This window comes from Ascidia mentula, chromosome 8 (genome assembly GCF_947561715.1).
Source record: "Ascidia mentula chromosome 8, kaAscMent1.1, whole genome shotgun sequence".
NCBI classification, from domain to species: Eukaryota; Metazoa; Chordata; class Ascidiacea; order Phlebobranchia; family Ascidiidae; genus Ascidia; species Ascidia mentula.
The window spans coordinates 8,682,616-8,700,340 of record NC_138573.1 but is presented as its reverse complement, the minus strand read 5'-3'; the positions used below and the strand labels follow the sequence as shown (position 1 = coordinate 8,700,340).

Genomic DNA, 17,725 nt, shown 5'->3' with positions numbered 1-17,725 from the left:
ACTAAGTACAGTACTACATCTGAGAATCTTCCGTTACTTTTCCGGGAAGCTCGACAAAGCTGTCTTGTAAAGCCGTGTTGGCTGGGGAAAGCGGTTTTTCGTATTTGTTTTCTAATGTGTCGTCGTGGGAAGTTACCGTCAAAGTGTAGACAGGGGTAGCGGTTTTGATAATTACGTTTTTGGGTCTGGAATCGGCGAGCGTGGGTCGAGTCGAGTCACTCAGTTGTGTGAGTGGAACCGAAACACTGGACTGCTTACTGCCGCAACAACGTGTCAAACAGAACTTCTGCATTAGTTTCAGATTCATTATAAAGTGTTCGCGTATCCGTTCGTGCAATACGGCATAGAGCAGAGGGTCAAGTGCGACATTAGAATGACCGAGCCACTGCAAGAAAGCGATAGCCTCTATGCTGCACAAGCCCTCACGACATGTCCTGATGCACTGAATGATGAAGAAAGGTCCCCAGAACATGGCGAAAACTACAACGAGGAGAATAAACAACAACAAAAGACGACGTTTCCTACGAGCCCGCGCGGCTGCTCTGGTCGCCAAAACATTGCCCACAGGCCTCCTAACTGATAGAAAATAACCTACTCTGGCATAAGTTATGATCAATACAAGCAAAGGAAAGATATAGAGAATAACCAGTAATGCTATGGAATAGGAATAGGCTTGTTCAAAGCTCCAATTTTCTACACAGCCGTGCAATTCCGTATAGTAGCTGATTCCGGGAATTCCTGATGGCTCTGTCCCATTCCAATAGACCATTTCTTTTAGCACTATCATGATAGGGATCTAAAGGAACGACACAGAGACAAAAAATATTATTTAAAAAAAGACTGATTAAAAGCATGCAAGACAGATATGTGGAAACAAAAACAAGAATTTACACACCTGAAAGCATAGAGCAAGGCCCCAAAGGACCGTTACACTGATTGCGACGTTGCGTTTTGATCGAAAAAAACGTTCGTGAGTGGGGTACACAATCGCTTGGTGGCGCTCCACAGCCATTATCACCAAAACATAAATGGAACTGGCTACAGCCGTTCCTGAAGAAAAAACAGTTTTTATTAAATTTATTAGTTTGGATCAATGTGTCATGAAACTTGTGCTAACCAAGCACTTCCAGTCATTAAAGTGAAAGTCAACACATTGCTCACTGAATTAGGATCCTAGTTTTACTTATTGTTGTCAAGTTATCCTACCTTGTATTGGCGATATGATTCGGCACGCATAGTTGCCATACTCATACTCATATGAGATGTTGTTGACCAACGTCCACGGCTGCATAACAGTCAGAATAAAATCGCTTGCTGCGAGAGACATCAACAAAAAGTTGGTACCCTTCTGTAGTTTGGGAGTAATAGCGATCAAAATAATAACAGCAAGATTTCCGAAGAATCCGATGGGTATTATGACGCAATACAGGGCGATTAGACTGTACACAAATCCATCAGAAATGTAGTCGAAAAGTTGATCTTCGCATGGTTCGAAGTGTTGTCTGATATATTGCTCTATCTCAACTGGAGTGAAGTTGGTATTATTGGAAAGGACAGAAATAACAAACGGAGAAATTTGCACTTCACAGTCAGGGATGTTGATTGCCATGTTGTGCTTTGAACCTAAAAGAAAATTCGCAGTGGCACTCTCAGATCTCAAATTGCCTGCCCTTTTGTTTATAATTACAGCACAGTAACCTAAGTGTCTGCACGCACACACAAAACCTTTTCCAAACTAAGTCACTTCGATAGCAATTCTTATCTGCATTGTACAAAAAATACCCCACACTGACCGTGTTTGTCATCGGCTGTGGGCAGTAAGTACGAAATATTTAATTAAAATTGGGGCCTCAACCTTTCGGGTGCTAGTGAGCCGGATGCTATACAACAGTTTGCCTGCTTCCATACCTACGTTAAAAACAAATGACTATGTTTGCACTGAGTAATGAATCAGCCAACCAGCAAAGGCATTTTTACGTATAGTGCGTCGTGGGACTGGTGATAAAGCTGAGAATAATTTGACGCTAACTCCAACCGCCGCAGCTGTCTTCGCGTAAATGTTTGCTCGACAGTTCGCTTGTAAATGGGTTTCAAAAAGAAATTGTCGCAAATCGATGAAGGCAAATATTTACCACAAACCACAATATTTGTTATTGTTGGCTCTACTACCTGCACAAACACATTAATTTTTGTACAGAATTTTCTCAAAACACATCAGAACATTTCGATGTTTTTTAAAGTTAAATAAAATTTTGTAGCCAATGTATCGACTTAGAATGAGGATAACCATCATGATCTAATACAATCCTACCAAGGCGTGTCGCAATGCACCTGAAGGACTTCACTAGAATTTCTCTGAAAAACAGAAGTTGCAACACGAACCATACTGTGTCTTTTCACAATATTTCGATGATAAACTCAACGGTGAAACAAAATGAGGATTTTATCACCCTGTGTCTGTTTGTTTATCGGTAAAGCCGTGGAATTGACATGAGTTATGTCAATTGAAATTTATATCCAGTGGTGTCATTAAAAACAACAAAGAAATGTGTTGTCAACAGAAATTTTTAAACACGAATGCTAAATATGGCAATTAGTTGACGTGCAATCAAATAAAAAATATCGTGTATAATTTTTCTGTATCCCAAATCACAACTTTTCAAGTATATTTACTTTTGATTTTAGTTGTGAAAATTGTCAGTTTATGGGTGGGTTGTTGAAGCCTCATAGAAATGTGATGAGGTAAAATACTGCAGAATCCAACATAATTTTCCGTATTGTTTGGCGTTAGTCATTTAACTGGATATGTACATAGGGAGATTTTCCACAAGTAAAAGAAAATTTGTTTACATATACGTTAGCGAATTAAATTAGAAAAGGATTTTACCACTTTGCTAATTTTGTTCCTGACACGCAAACCTATATTCTTCCTTTTCAAAATATGCATTGGGACCAGTTTAGCGATTTGCCTAACTTGGAACGGAAAGTGAAATTCACTAGGCATCACACAAGACTCACAAATCCCGGATAACACAAAACTTTTATTCTGCTTCAAAACCTCATCTTTGATAAGAAGTCTTCTCGGTGAAAGCCGGCGAAAAACAATTAAATGCGCAAATTTTAGAAATAATTTCTTGCATAAACATATTACAAATTAAAAGCGGAACTGAATAATGAACAGGTCAATTTACCGAAAATTTACGATTGAATTGCATACGACACAGTTACATAAAGTTGAATCGCGGGGGTGGAACTATAACTGAACTTCATTATATGCAGGACATAATTAAAAATATCATTCAAATGTAAACAAAATGGAGGAACAAAGCAGAGATGTGAACGAATTTTATATAAACTCAAAAAACCTAAAACACACAATAAGCAATATACTCAGTATGACAGCATTTAGAAAATTTAATCGTGCAAGCTTTTCTAAAATTTCAGTCAAAGAAGTAGCAGTTCATATACACAAGCATTTACACCAAAAGAGTGGCGACAATTTTCTGAAGCAAGTTCATATCAAGCAACACAACAGTGAAATCAATTCTCTTTGGTTTTTCGACTGCGAATGCCGGTCGCCACATCACTAGGTGGAGGTGGAGCTGGAGCATTCAAATGCTCTTTCACGACAGTTGGGTCTTTTGTAGTGACGACAGACTGCAACAAAACAATCAATAATTAAAACATGAGGGTGTCGGACATTTGGCGCACAAAACCAGGGGACTTGAATTATTTAAGGTCATGTTTTCAACGAAATGCTTCTTCAGGCAGAAACTTCTGGAAAATGTGATATGAAATTGTCGATTCTTCCCGTCCAAAGTTATATTGGCAATTACATAAAACAAATAACATGAAAACCTGACCTATCTTGGAACAAAATGCCCTTATCACGTTATGTCATGTAACGTAAAGAGTTTACAACCAGCAGAGAACAAATATAGGTCTCTTATATTTCAAGAGATTAAATTTTAAGACGCCACGCCACGCAAGGATTACCCGTTTAGCGCAACAAACTTAATAGATCAAGGTGACCAAGAAGTTGATTATTTGCTCAAGGGAATTCGCATACGTGTCTAGCTCATATACAATAGTTGATGCCCAAAGTTTCAAGCTTATATGAAGTATATCAGGGCGTCGATTTTTGCTTTTTTCAACATAAGTGTCTTTACATATCAGCCACGCAAATCCTGCAGCATTAACACCGATCCACTCATTTTTTTCTTTTTTTGAAGATTGGGCGCCGACGATTTTCTTGTTAATCAATCAACAGCATTTAACCGATCGGTTACGTAACGTTAAAAGCTTTTTGTCATTATCGTTTGCTATGCCGTTACAGCAATGAAAAACAATGTTATGTTTCCAAAAAAATAAAGGCAGGAAAGCTTCTATATTTGGTGGAAAAGCTTTGGCGTATCCAGGGGTAAAAAAATCCACACTTTTGTGAAATATTTTTGTCTGTTTAGATAGCTCCAAACAATCGCAATCATAATTAAGTTTTTGTCGTAAAACCAGCACTTTCGTTGAACTTCCGCGAAATACCGCGCTATGCTTAAACGACCATTGTTACTGATGCTGCCATATTTTATTGCTGAATACTGCCCTTCTGGCAAACTTTATTTTATTGACGTTTCTCAACGTTTCGGCTGTTATGCAACAGCCTTCATCAGTAGGTAAGAAATGTAAGTTTAACAAAAAAACGCCACAAAAGAAAAGAAATTGTCAAAAAATGTTCTTTTTTTTGTAGCGTTTTTTCTTTGTTTATGTGCCTTTTGTTAAACTTACATTACTTACCTCCTGATGAAGGCTGTTGCATAACAGCCGAAACGTTGAGAAACGTCAATAAAATAAAGTTTGCCAGAAGGGCGGTATTCAGCAATTAAACGACCATTGTTTCAAAAAGCGGAGCATTACTACCGACAGCAGAGTTGATGTTTAAAAAACATCACGCCGACTAAATTCATACATGCCAGATTTAAGCCATGAACGTGTATGTGGTGACGTCAGTCATCAGAGGCGCAAGTCCGGGGGGGCCGGAAATTTTCAGTTCTTTGGTCACAACTACAATTTTGCGCTGCGACACGCTGACGCGCTTGGTTCGAGTGCATCAGATCGTCGTGCTTAAATTTGCCATTGTTACCAAACATGTTGCATTGTTACGAAACAAGTGCCATTTTTATTTGCTCAACTTTAAGGGACTGGGACAAAAGTGGTCTCGTAGTTGCAACAGCATGCGATTTTCTCAATGTAAACCATTTTTTGCCCTGCGGAATAACAAATAAAAAAACTTTCGTGTTCAAACACATTGCGCAAATGTGCAGAGGCTTACCGGGCTACATCATGTAATTTTTTACACGTTTTCTTGACCACATTAACGCACTAATGACTAATTAATCCATTTTAGCACCATATTTTTGCAAGCCTTTTCGTCCAAAGTAAAAGAAAAGTACGGCACATGCATCGCCGCAAAATCTCGCATTTGAGTTTTCCATAATGTAATGCAATTGCGCAAACCACCGTCCATGTTTGTGTCTGTTTCCATTAGCGTAAACACGGACGTTCGTAATTTGTTGAGCTCGACCTCCAATTGCTGTACTATAATAGCGAAAAATAGAGGAATTTTCCCCGAAATCTGGAACCCCCAAATACGATTAGCATTATGACATCACAATGGGACTGCCCCCCCGCAGTCATGAAAACTTGGCGCCTATGTCAGTCATTTTACAGAGAATAGGCCTTGTTGTGCAACAAATGCCTAAAAAATCTTCATTTATACTTTGCCATATTTGCGCTTTACCTTCAGACCGAACTCAAGCTTAAACATCTAGTTTTCGGCCGAAAATACAGGACCGATTACAAATTAGATTTACAAAACGGGTTTGCGCAACAACGATGGGATCAACTTTTGTACTCAGAGGTCCAAGTCCATACGACTGTGAACACCGCAAGTGGAATGCTAATAAAACGCAGGAACAAATCGATTGGACTTGAAGAGTGTCCTGGTTAATCTAAGGCAGAAAAACCAACACGAGCCATGCCCTGCCCAGGGTAACAAAGTGCTTGATCACGCCACCAGCACACTGTCGGTGGACTTTACACAGACTCCTCAATAGCAAAGTAAATATGAATGTTGACTTGCTAAACACGTTTCAGCAGTTTGGTAATCGAAAGGTCACCGTGCTTCACAGCAACCTTACTTTGGCAACTGTTATCGCCACTGATTTCACGAAACCACATAAGGTTTATTGTGACCTTGTATTTTTTTCAGAAACTTGTATTGAATTTTACGTAAAAAAGCATTTCGCTGAGCGGTTTGTAAATGATTACAAAAGCGGGTGTTACACAGCTACCACATACGCGAGAAGCCATTCTGTAGCAAAATCACAGGAAAACCGCCTCCAATACGTAAAAGCCCAGAAGAGGAAGCCAGACAATCGAATACGCTCACGCTGAGGTTACACGCTACTGAATAAAGGACACAATGGGTAGAACTTACTTTGTCACTCGTCGCCCGTTTAGGTTTGCTCATGTAAGCGCTGTGAAAGAAGTGCAGGAATAGGACGAAGTATGAAGAGTACATTATGCCGCCGTAAAAGATATGCTCAAACGAGGAACGGCAAGTGCCTTCAGCGCGCCACACATTTACGGCATAAACTGTCCAGCAACCAACAATCATTTGAATAATCTGAAAAAATAAACATGTAAAAGGGTATATACTTACTAACCACCATACCATTTGCATACTATTGGATATTTCATGGCAAAAGTTATATTCACTTTACAATGTTAAACAAGGATATAACCTTTCAGTAAAAAGGGTTTTAAACCCTGTACCAAAAACCGATGAAATTTAAAAGCAAATAAGGTAAAAAAATATGTATGACAGATAAAACACTGTGTTGTGTTTAATTAGGCTGTACTGTGTCACTGTGCACTGCTTCCACCATGAAAAGTTGAATTCATACATATGCTATTTGGCAATTATCAACTAACTTGTGAAGTGGTGATGATAACTGCTACATATCTTGGCATTCGGATATTAGCTGCACGAACTGCATAGTAGGAGTACATCATAGCATGTACACAATAGTTGAAAGTCATGAATACACCACCACCTACAAAAATAAATTGTAACCACACAGTTTGTTAATTTTCTGTATTTATTACATAACACCATTAAATTTTAAAATCTTAGTAATTACCAGCAAATTGGGCTCCGTAAGTCCACCATGAAAACAGTGAAACAGTCATGTGGTGATACCAGTGCAAAAATATCAACTTTTGCTTCCGAAGTATTATGAACAGAGTGTCCACTGCAAAAAATATTTAAAATGATTACTTATCTATTGCTGTTATATCATAACAATTTTTAAAAAAGGAATGCATATCAAATCATGCATTTATGCATACATTTTAACTGCAATAGCAATATATTTTTGAATTTGCTATATACTAATCTTTTTCCACTGATTTTTATAGATACTAAATTTTGGGTGATTTGTAGGCTTAGAAGTGGTCACATGACGATACAAGCGGTGCCACTGTTATCCATTCCCCCTTTTTCTTGTGTTTATCTTATGTTTTTCTTGCGTTTGTAGTGTTTATGCGCTTGGTGCATTATTGTGTGACATAACCCTGAGGAAGTCTCGCTGGATGGTAGGCGAAATGTCGGTTTCAATAAACACTTTCGAAACTTAAGTGCCAGAAGAGGCAATTCCCATTAATTAAGTGTAAATTATTCACTGAAATCATACTTGATAAAAAAACAAAATAATACTTACTGTATTCCAATATTTTGCTGGACACAAATACTGGACCCCAGAATCTGACAATAGGGCCTTGATAAAACTCTCTGCTGCAAATAACCGCTTTCATGCCTCCGTCAGCATGGAGGTAATACATTACAATAGAAGAGCGAATCGCTCCAACAATGCTAAACACAGCAAGAATTGCCGACCAAATCATCATCGGTTGTCTCAAATTGTACCTGTAATATATTTTATGCTCAGTCATTTATCTGCAAAAGCTGTGAATAATACGCAAATAGTGTTACAAGGTGCAGTCGGTTGATCAGCAAGAAAATGTTAGCCCATTCTTACCTTTCCTTATCCTTCATGTATCTCTTCCCAGTAAATACTGCAGCTACATAAAGAATGGAGCAAAGCAGACAAACACTAAAATTGTCCGATAGCCATTCCGAAAACTCATCACTGTCAATTGTTTTTTCCAGTTCCCATTCTGGATGCTTTTGAATGTCAACTATTTTAAAAATAAAGTTTTTTGTAGAGCGGTTTCACACCACAGTCAGTAGACATTAAAACACGTAGTATATGTACGACAAAGCACTAACCTTTAAAAGTCGTGGAGTTTTTCACGTCCATTACAAAATAATTTCATCAAAACACAGTTACCACACTTTGGAAAGTACCTGTATTTTATCTACAGCAAAAAAGTTGAGGCAGACTTGTAACCGTTTGTGACACCGGTTGTAAAAGATACTGCAATAAGAAGAAACACGAGTCGGTGAACAAGAAGTCAAATTTCAATTCCGCGTGACCGGCGTTCACGCACGAATAAACAAATTTTTTCAAACCGTAAAAACGCAGATTTAATATGTACAACAAATGTTCTTAAAAAATCGACAACCCAGGTGATGGTGTGCGGACAATCAAACTTATGCATTACCAAGTTAAAATTATTTTAATATATGGCACACATATACAGGGGAACTGTCCACGTTTTGCTCCTATCTCAAATCATATGCCCGAATATACAGTAAACCTCAGGTAATCCCGGATTCGGTTCATGCCGATCTTTGCTAATTCAGATGAAATTAAGGGTGCTGTAGTAAACACATATGTGTATTTTTAATATATATTTTTATAATGTACGTTGCATTGCTTGGTATTGTTAAGTGAGTATAAAAAGCGATGTCATGTTGTTCAAGACCGAAGCGATTCTGCCTGACAACTCACTTGTTTTTCTATGTGATGTCTGTAAAGTTTTGCCATCTTTAATAAAAGATTGTTTATTCTGAAATGGTGTTGGATCTATACGGCGTTTACTGAATAAAGTACGCATTCTAAAGTGCTAATGATTTGTAAAATTTTTCTTAATAAAACGCTTCGGAGAAACAAGATTATTTAATCAGGATATTGACAAAAAAAAATACAGGCCTACATTTTGTAATCTGGATTTTTCTGCTGCAATGTATTCGTACACGAAACCACGTTTTGCAGTTATATGTATATTCATTACCAATACCTTCAGCAGGAAAACAAAAACTAACCCTTGCTGATCAGGGTAGAGAACAGTAGCATGTGCTGGTTTTCGTTTTTAATTAAGTAGGCATATGTTTTAGTTTCGGAAACACAAAACAATTTTTTCCCACCTCGTCCCCACCGCTGATTTTTTTCTGCGGATATCCGCGTGCAGGCATTTAAGCAACAAATATACAGGGGTCGATACTTGGGATTATTTTTAGTAAGCTACATGTACGTACAAACACACTTTACTTCATGTTACAATCTTCATACTTGATTGCTTCTTCCGGTTTCCATATCCTAAAGTTCATGTTATCGATTTCCTCCGATGCTCTTCCAATAGTTAAAAATGTACTCTTTGTGCCACTGGCTGCCCGCCGCAAATCGCCCAAAGCACAGTAACAACCTTAAGACTTTTCCATCGACAAACAAATTGGTGTTTTTGTTCGACCTGCAGCAACGTCCTGACCACCGCCTCTGGTTTGGGTTAATTGCAGTTCGGTCGTTTTAGTTCCAGTCCAGCTTCGTTTTCACCCGCGCCAGAAGACGTCGTTCACGCTCAAGCGCTTACTGGTTGTTGACAAATTTAATCAAGATCTCTCCAAACACCCACAGAGGTTTTCCCAACCCCACCTGTCTGTTCATTTTGCATTTGCACATAAGGCTTACACCATTAATATATTCGTTCATAAACGAACCCCTAGAGGTCGCGTCCAATCCCAGCAGATTGTCTTTCTTGGGCGAAGCTTTTATTAATTATATAGACCTATAACCTTATTAAATGCTGATTACAAAATTGCAGCAAAAACTATTAATATGCGAATAAAAAAGATTCTCCCCTCAGTAATTTCGAAAGAGCAAGTTGGTTTTGTAAAAAGCAGATATATTGGGGACAATATCAGACTTCTGTTTGATGTTATGGACTATGTAAAGCAAGCGGGAGAGTCTGCGGCTTTACTCTTTTTGGATATTTACAAAGCTTTTGATTCCCTTAGCTGGAACTTTATAAAAATAGCCTTAAAAAAGTTTGGGTTTGGACACATTTTGATTAAGTGGGTTGAAACGTTTTACGCCGAAGCAAAATGTTTGGTCATAAATAATAATCACATGTCCAACGCTTTTGATGTGCAGAGAGGAGTGAGGCAAGGTGACCCGCTATCACCAACTCTATTTGTGATATGTATAGAATTTTTAAATTTGTCCATACAAAATAACAAAATGATAGCGGGCGTAAACATAGGTCAACAGGAAATTAAGGTTGCGTTATTTGCAGATGATACGTTAATCTTTCTCGATGGAAAGGAAAGCAGTTTCAAAGAAGCTTTTAACGAACTTAACCGCTTTGGTAATTATTCAGGGTGTTATGTGAACATGGCAAAATCCAATGCAATGTACTTCGGAAAAAATATAATGACCAAACCAAAATACTTTTTATCGGAAGGACTTCTGTGGCCTGACAACCACATAAAGTACTTGGGAGTTAAAATCCCAGTCAACTTGTATAAACCTGAAATTTTCGACATAAATTTTGGATCGATTCTAAAAGAAGTGTCAATTGCGACAAAACCCTGGCTGGCAAAATCCCTTTCACTTTTAGGGAGAGTTACGATATTAAAAGCATTAATAATACCCAAACTACTGTATAAAATAAGTGTCATTCCGGTTACCATTCCCATAAGTTTTATAAAATCCATTAAAAAAAAACTGTTTACATTTATCTGGGGATCAAACTGGGAGAGAGTAAGCAGAAATGTTTTATCCGGAAAGATTGAAGAAGGGGGAATAGATATGGTAGACATTGAGTCGTACATAAAAGCACAAAGATTTTCTTGGATACGAAAAATTTTGAACCCGAATTTTATGGCCCCATGGAAAACTGTCGAAACAAATATAACATCCGTAAACAAAATGGTATGCATTGCATGCAGTGATATCACGGCAAACAGCAAAATTATTAAAGCAGCAACCCCATTAAGTACATTCTGGGTGGCCCTTAGGGAGTGGCGTGATTGTTTACATGCGGCGGAAGGCAACAAATCCGTTTATAACAAAGTACTATGGTATAATAGAGAAATAAAGATTAAAGGAAAACCAATCGCTTTTGATGAATTCATACGAAGCGGTATATTAGAATACCACCAAATCATTGACGAATCCCTGCAATATTGCCATTTCAAACAACTACAGACTAGAGGGCTTGAAGATTTAAGCAAAAATTATACAGATTACCTTAAGCTCATAAAAGCCATACCAACAAAATGGGAAACAAATTACGACATAGAAATAGATAGATCAACTATTTTAACCCGCCTTAGAGACTATGTAAATGAAAAGTTTTATTCCGCAAAACAAGTTTACGAATATTATGCTTCAAAAATTAGAAAACCCCCAAGAAAGCAGCAAAATAAATGGGCAATCACCACCAAATTGATCCTAACGGAAGCCCACTGGCACTCGATATATATAAATAATTTTAAATGCACCCTGGAAACGAAATTAAGATCTTTTCAAATTAAAGTAAATTTGAGGGCATTAGTAATGAACGACGTTTTATTTGGCTTCGGACTGGTAGACACGGGTGAATGTGTTTTTTGTGGACTCGAAACAGAAACAATTTATCATATATTGTGTATGTGTGTTAATGTTGCAAATTTTTGGGAAGATGTTAGTGCTTGGCTAGATGCCAAATTAATGGAAAAAATTGTTATCACCGATAAACTCAAACTTTTTGGTACAGAAAATGGAAGTACGAACCGGGAAAAACTAATCAATTTAATTTTATTAATAGCAAGATTTTGTATTTACAAATGTAAAGTGGCCAAAGTGCAACCCTGTTTTACTATGTTTCGACGGCAAGTACAGCAAGTTAGAGCAGCAGAAAAAAAAACTGCATTAAGAACTAATAAAGTGAATGAATTTAAATTGAAATGGAATACTTTGTAATTTAATGTTGATGTGTGTAGTAGCGTATGTTTCTTGAGCTCGTGTTTTGTTTCTCTTTTCTCTGTCGTTGTTGTAGTTGTTGCAATAATAATAATAAAAAAAAAAAAAAAAAAAAAAAAAAAAAGCTTTTATTAATTGACATCAAAGTACAGATCCTTTTGTGGGTGCAAAAAATCAAGCTGTTTGTCTCCAAATGCAAGCACACTTTTTATTAAATTCCCGTTCATGCACTGTACATCATTTACGCTATACCAGTTCACATCGCTATCACACAATTTAGGAACATAACGTACGGATTTGCAAATCTTTAGGACAAACAATATGGCCCAAATACCTGCTCTGAAATTCCCTGCAAACGTTTCAATGATTTGCGAATGGACTTCGTAGCAGGTATGTGGGTTAAATGGTTTGTCCTAAAGACGTCGATACAGATTTAGTAGACAGAGGTATTGCACATTTCACTTAACTTTTGTTTGCAATGCTAGGAGAGAGAAGAGACTTGTGATTTCAAAGGTATTTAAACATGTGTGCTCATCTCGATGTACGCACTCCGTATGTAAGAAAATACATGTAAAGAGGAAAATCCAAAGAAATTATACAAGGTTATTTTCGTGAATAAAAAATAAAGTTTATAATATGAAGTCTTACGCAACATGATAAGGTTAAGGAAGTATCCAATATTTAAATATTACAAAATAAAAAGAAATGAAACAATTTTGTATCCACTCTTGAACCTTTTTCCTAATCGATGTAGCGCGCACTGAATTTTGAACAGTTGGTTTGGGACAAAAAGCATCGATGCAAAATAGGTCGCCGCAGACACCAGCAGATGTTCCAGATTACGGACCTCGTGTATAAAGACACGCAATTCTCTCAGTCGCACTTGGAGGTCGTATTGTAAGCGTACATTGACTGTATATTTTGCTCCGCAACGACAGATAAAACTATGTATGCGGGAATTGAAGATACCAGGTGTGTTAAAAACGTTTGTTTGCAAGATGTTTTCGTATGAGAAGAAATATAATAGAAAATTGAGCATATGTATGTTGAGTACATCATAAATGACATAGGCAATTTCCAGATTGTTTAAGTCCAAAATATACACCATAGTGCTAAGAATATTTATTTATCTACAGGGGTAGAGCCGTTTTCGCCTTTGCTTCAAAGTGCTGCATTAAATGCCGGAGACGGCGAGAGGTATAAAAGACACTTGGACAACACCAAAGTAAAGTTGACAAAAACAATTTATTGTGTTTAGAAAAAACTTCTGAAAAAGCTTGCCAGCTTTCGCCGATTCGATGAAAAGCAAAGTAAATCCAGCTGTCGGTAAGTTGGATAATATCGATTATTTGATGTTGCAGTTGATTGCTTGTGTTAACCTGCGTCGTGACTCAGATTTGCGAAATGTGTTTGTTAGTTTCAGATTTACATAACGAATATTTCGTTCTTTATCGTATAGTTTCTGTTTATAGAACTTCATCGAGAGAGCGCAGAAGTCCATCTGTTCGACTCGATCCCAATAGAAAATCACCTTCTTTTCTGGAACGACGAAGAATTACTAGGTTGATAAGTATAATAAGGAACAAAATTTTCGTCTGTTTAAGTGACCAGCCTATATAAGCGCGACGCCCAATGGCAGCTGTTGCGTTTGAATATTTTATGAGCTTTTCTACACGCTTTGAATAAATAATTTATGCTCAAAGAATCTTGAATAAAAAACATTGAATCGTATAGAATGGTAAGGTTGGCTTGTTGTGCATCGCGCAGTGCTCACCTATTACTTTCTGTGCATAAAGATCGATTTTCTGCTCATGCATAAAAGTCAAAATCGATTTTTCGTTGGTAGCAATACTGCGCAGAGCTTTCCCAAATGCCCTGTGCTTACGCAAAGAAACGACAGATTGGCGCAAATCATTGAATATGTTTCTACTTTGTAATAGTGCAAGAAAGCCCCCTATTCCCTACAACCGCAAATGGACCGATGACTCCGGTTCCAATAGTGACGACAGCTTTTATGGACGCTAGCAGATCAAATTTGAAGTGTCTGTTTGCACCTTTCATATAGTTGTACATGTTGCTTTTTCAATTTGTACATTTTGCCAAGTTCCAATGCTATTTAGTTTGTGATTTCAACCATTTTGTGGCGATTTTGAGATACGTGCAATTCTGTGTCATACAATTTTATGGCTAAAAAGCTTCTTTGAAACAAATTAGTCTTTACGTCCTTTTGGAGTCGCATGAACAGTTATTTTATCGCTGTGAAACAGTCCATGCAATTCTTTTTTTCAGACCCAATTCGAAATATCAGTGTTTTTCCGCTTTAGAACCCGTAAAAAGTATTTGGGCGTTTGGCGTTCTGTAACTTTTTAACATTAAAATTCACAACGATAAACCACAAGTCAAAGCTTTATTAGTTTATTTTTAAAAGAACACAACATTAACAACGCCAAAACTAACAAGAAAGGGTGACAGGGGGTCATTCATTTTAGTTTGTAGTTTCCTGGAAATTATACTTGCTTTTGAGCTTGTTCAACTCGTAGTTAAAATGCTTTCGACGAATATCAATCCGGGCTTCATGTCTTTAAAAACAAAAACAACAATTTTTGTTGACATGGCGAGTTTAATATAATGAATGACGACATCAGACTGGTAAGAAGCAAAATGAAGTGAAAAAGGCACTACAATTTTGGATTAGAAGAATTCTCGTGGAATGACCTCGTATTAATCAGAACCAGGAATGTTTTAAGTTTGGTGTAAATAACTACTGGGAGGAATATATATATTACAAAGGAACACTAATGACGGATTTACTCATAATTTTAAAACTAGAGCTTATACTGCAGAAAACATTGAACAGTTTTATTTATATATTGGAAAGACGTTTCAAAGTTTATGCTATCATTTCTTAAAAAAAATCTTTGGCTTTGTTTTCCGCTGTACGACCAATACAGTATTACCTTGGGTATTTTGGGGTAAAGCAATGCAAGTATGAATAGAGAGCTCCAAAGAGGATGCTTGCCACTGAAGCAACGCTCATACACCAGTATCCATCTCCCGCCGAATAAACGTATCCGGGATAGTCATTGTACAAGGCAGGTTGATTAAGGTACTTGGTCGAATCGTTGCTAACCACCACAATAGCAATCAATCCAGCAATCCCTGTATAGTTTGTTGTTTGAAAAAGTAGACTGCATGCTCAAATTTGCCGTGCAGTTCGTACACAAATTTTACAATCAATATTTGGTTAAGTATAAACAAGGGGATAACATGGTAAAAAAAACAGATTGGTTTCAGTGGAATTGAACTGGGGTCTACAACACGTTGTACGTTAAAGGTAGTAATTCAATCTTGGTATCAACATTCTTTATGTGACATAAAACTATGTTTCAAGTTTGTTCACCTGTTACGTAAAAGCACAAGGAGCAAATCAGGGGGGACGTAAATAACTTTGTTTTTGCTGGCGGAGGATCAAACATCAACGCACAAACCTAATAACACGATAAAATCATAGGCATTAGTTTAAACATATAGAAATGTTTATATCTATAGCACATATCTCTGACAACTTCCATTGGTCATGGGATCGTAGCACTAAACGTCTTGCAAAAAGTGGTTACTAGGTTTCTATATACTACATTCTCTTTTATATACAAGTAGTACCTTGGATGATTGTGCAATAATCTAGGTCAGTCATGGTAATCACTTTTAGTTTATACGTCAGATGGGCATGACGAACCGGTGTTTTGCTACAAATTATCAAGTCCTAAAGTAGGTTTGGGACAAATATAATGAAAAAACGTGCATACCAATCCAATAGCCGGTATGAAAATAATAATATAGACCACGACAAGTAAATAGCAGGTGTTAAGATTTCTCCACCAATAAAGGTTCACTCCATCAGGTGTTTGGAAAACGTTATCCAAACAGTTGGTGTTTATCTGGAAATAAAATAAACCTGTAGGTTAAAACGATATGTTCACTCATGCTTTTCAAATCCAAATACATTCTTTACATTCCAAAAGTACGTGTACGAATTTCAGTCGAATATGCTGATACCAGTCGTGAAGTGCGATATAAAAATATTTATTATTTTTGATATGGTCAAAAATCGACCATGGCATTTCACACCAATTAACTCGTGAAAAAACTTTGCCTAAGCGCATATGCAGCACAGCTGTACAGAGGTAATAAATCATATTTTATTGTCTAGCAGGTACCAAACTCACATGAAAAATGTAGAACTTGTTACAGAAACAAAACCATGAGTTGTTTTGTTTTCTCAACACTACATTTCACCTTACTCGAATTTCAGCGATGCTACACATTTTTGTGTCATGGAAATAAGTTGGCAAACAAGTAACATAATGCAAAAATGAAAGCAAAATTGTCCTACGTCGCTGTATGCAAAACAAGACCCAGCTTCCAACGCGGGAGGTATGAGTTCGCATACTGTTCTGGGAGTTAAGCTAAAGAAGGTCACGTTGAAGCTTGTGGCATTTTCAAATCCACCAACATATTCGTCTACCTCAGGAAGAGCAAGAAATTCATTTGATTTTGCCTGTAAAAAAAAACAATTTAGGGAAATAGCAAGGTTTGTGTAAACTGATTTGGACTTACCGTTGTTAAAACTTCTTCCGCAAAAGCATCAGGAAACAAAGTTGAGTTTGAAACCAAGGTTTGGAAAAACGGATTACAAATCAACCTTTTGCTATCAGTTATAGGCAAGGAGTAGTTTACTGTTATTGGTCCGTGAACCAACATTTCCTTCGGCACAGTTACATAATACACAGCAACCGACAAAGTTGTGTTGACGAGAATTGCCACCCATATAAGTACGAGCTGCAGCAAGTGTAACCAGCAGTTAGAGAGCTAGTAGTTCAAAGTTCGTTGCGACTTTCAAAACTACCCAACGAGCACTATTGAACGTTTAATAAAAAAATGATGGTTCCTTAAAAAACTTTGCGCTGTACTTACTACGCAATAGGATCCAAACATGTCAATTTTGTGATGAAGTGGGACTTTTTTCACACTGGAGCCACCAAAGATGGCAGCGTCTGCAGCTGCCGACTTCATCTTCGAAAAACTGCTGGCAAATTACGCAGAAATATGTGGCAACGCTCTACAGGTTTAAAACTCGCATATTAGTGCAGAATCTTATCAAATGCAGCTGCACCCCACAACTCAAGATTTCAAACCATGTACATTCTAATAACACGAACCGGCTTTTGTTCGATTTTTATGTGCCTTATGTCGTCACAAGGTGGTGTTTGTATTTACGTTTCTCAAATGACGTAGATGGCAACAAATGCCACGTCTGGTTTAAAAGGTGCGTGGGGTTGATGAATGTCCATGTGAATCCTGGGTGAATTTGTGATAGTACCGGTATTAATAAAATTTGTTTACATATACCTATATTGATGCCAAGGTATTTTGTGTTTAGTTTATGTTTGGGACCGAATGTTTTTGCACATTTGTTCTGTATAGCGTAGTATTCACGCAGCAGGACTCACAGACTTTGTACT

The 17,725-nt window shown here is 37.3% G+C and overlaps 4 protein-coding genes across 4 annotated transcripts; 1 reads left to right on the top strand and 3 right to left on the bottom strand.

Moving 5' to 3' along the window:
* Positions 1-13: 13 nt before the first annotated feature.
* Positions 14-1,609, bottom strand: LOC145911865 (QRFP-like peptide receptor). The gene is made up of 3 exons (XM_082999307.1): positions 1,207-1,609; positions 896-1,050; positions 14-796 (listed from the first exon to the last, which is right to left on the bottom strand). The coding sequence occupies exons 1-3, from the start codon at positions 1,607-1,609 to the stop codon at positions 14-16; spliced, it is 1,341 nt and encodes a 446-aa protein (XP_082855433.1).
* Positions 1,610-3,023: 1,414 nt separating this feature from the next.
* LOC145911392 (very long chain fatty acid elongase 6-like) lies at positions 3,024-8,519 on the bottom strand. The gene is made up of 7 exons (XM_082998711.1): positions 8,348-8,519; positions 8,097-8,256; positions 7,779-7,984; positions 7,200-7,310; positions 6,991-7,112; positions 6,494-6,682; positions 3,024-3,657 (listed from the first exon to the last, which is right to left on the bottom strand). The coding sequence occupies exons 1-7, from the start codon at positions 8,376-8,378 to the stop codon at positions 3,541-3,543; spliced, it is 936 nt and encodes a 311-aa protein (XP_082854837.1). The 5' UTR covers positions 8,379-8,519; the 3' UTR covers positions 3,024-3,540.
* A 4,515-nt stretch (positions 8,520-13,034) lies between these two features.
* LOC145912302 (uncharacterized) lies at positions 13,035-14,343 on the top strand. Its single transcript, XM_082999726.1, has 5 exons — positions 13,035-13,175; positions 13,340-13,400; positions 13,462-13,529; positions 13,676-13,765; positions 14,144-14,343. Exons 1-5 carry the CDS (start codon positions 13,150-13,152, stop codon positions 14,226-14,228), a joined length of 330 nt encoding a protein of 109 aa, XP_082855852.1. The 5' UTR covers positions 13,035-13,149; the 3' UTR covers positions 14,229-14,343.
* A 322-nt stretch (positions 14,344-14,665) lies between these two features.
* On the bottom strand, positions 14,666-17,355 carry LOC145912220 (uncharacterized). The gene is made up of 7 exons (XM_082999632.1): positions 17,178-17,355; positions 16,821-17,042; positions 16,597-16,761; positions 16,010-16,141; positions 15,604-15,691; positions 15,161-15,362; positions 14,666-14,782 (listed from the first exon to the last, which is right to left on the bottom strand). Exons 1-7 carry the CDS (start codon positions 17,274-17,276, stop codon positions 14,689-14,691), a joined length of 1,002 nt encoding a protein of 333 aa, XP_082855758.1. The 5' UTR covers positions 17,277-17,355; the 3' UTR covers positions 14,666-14,688.
* Positions 17,356-17,725: the final 370 nt, after the last annotated feature.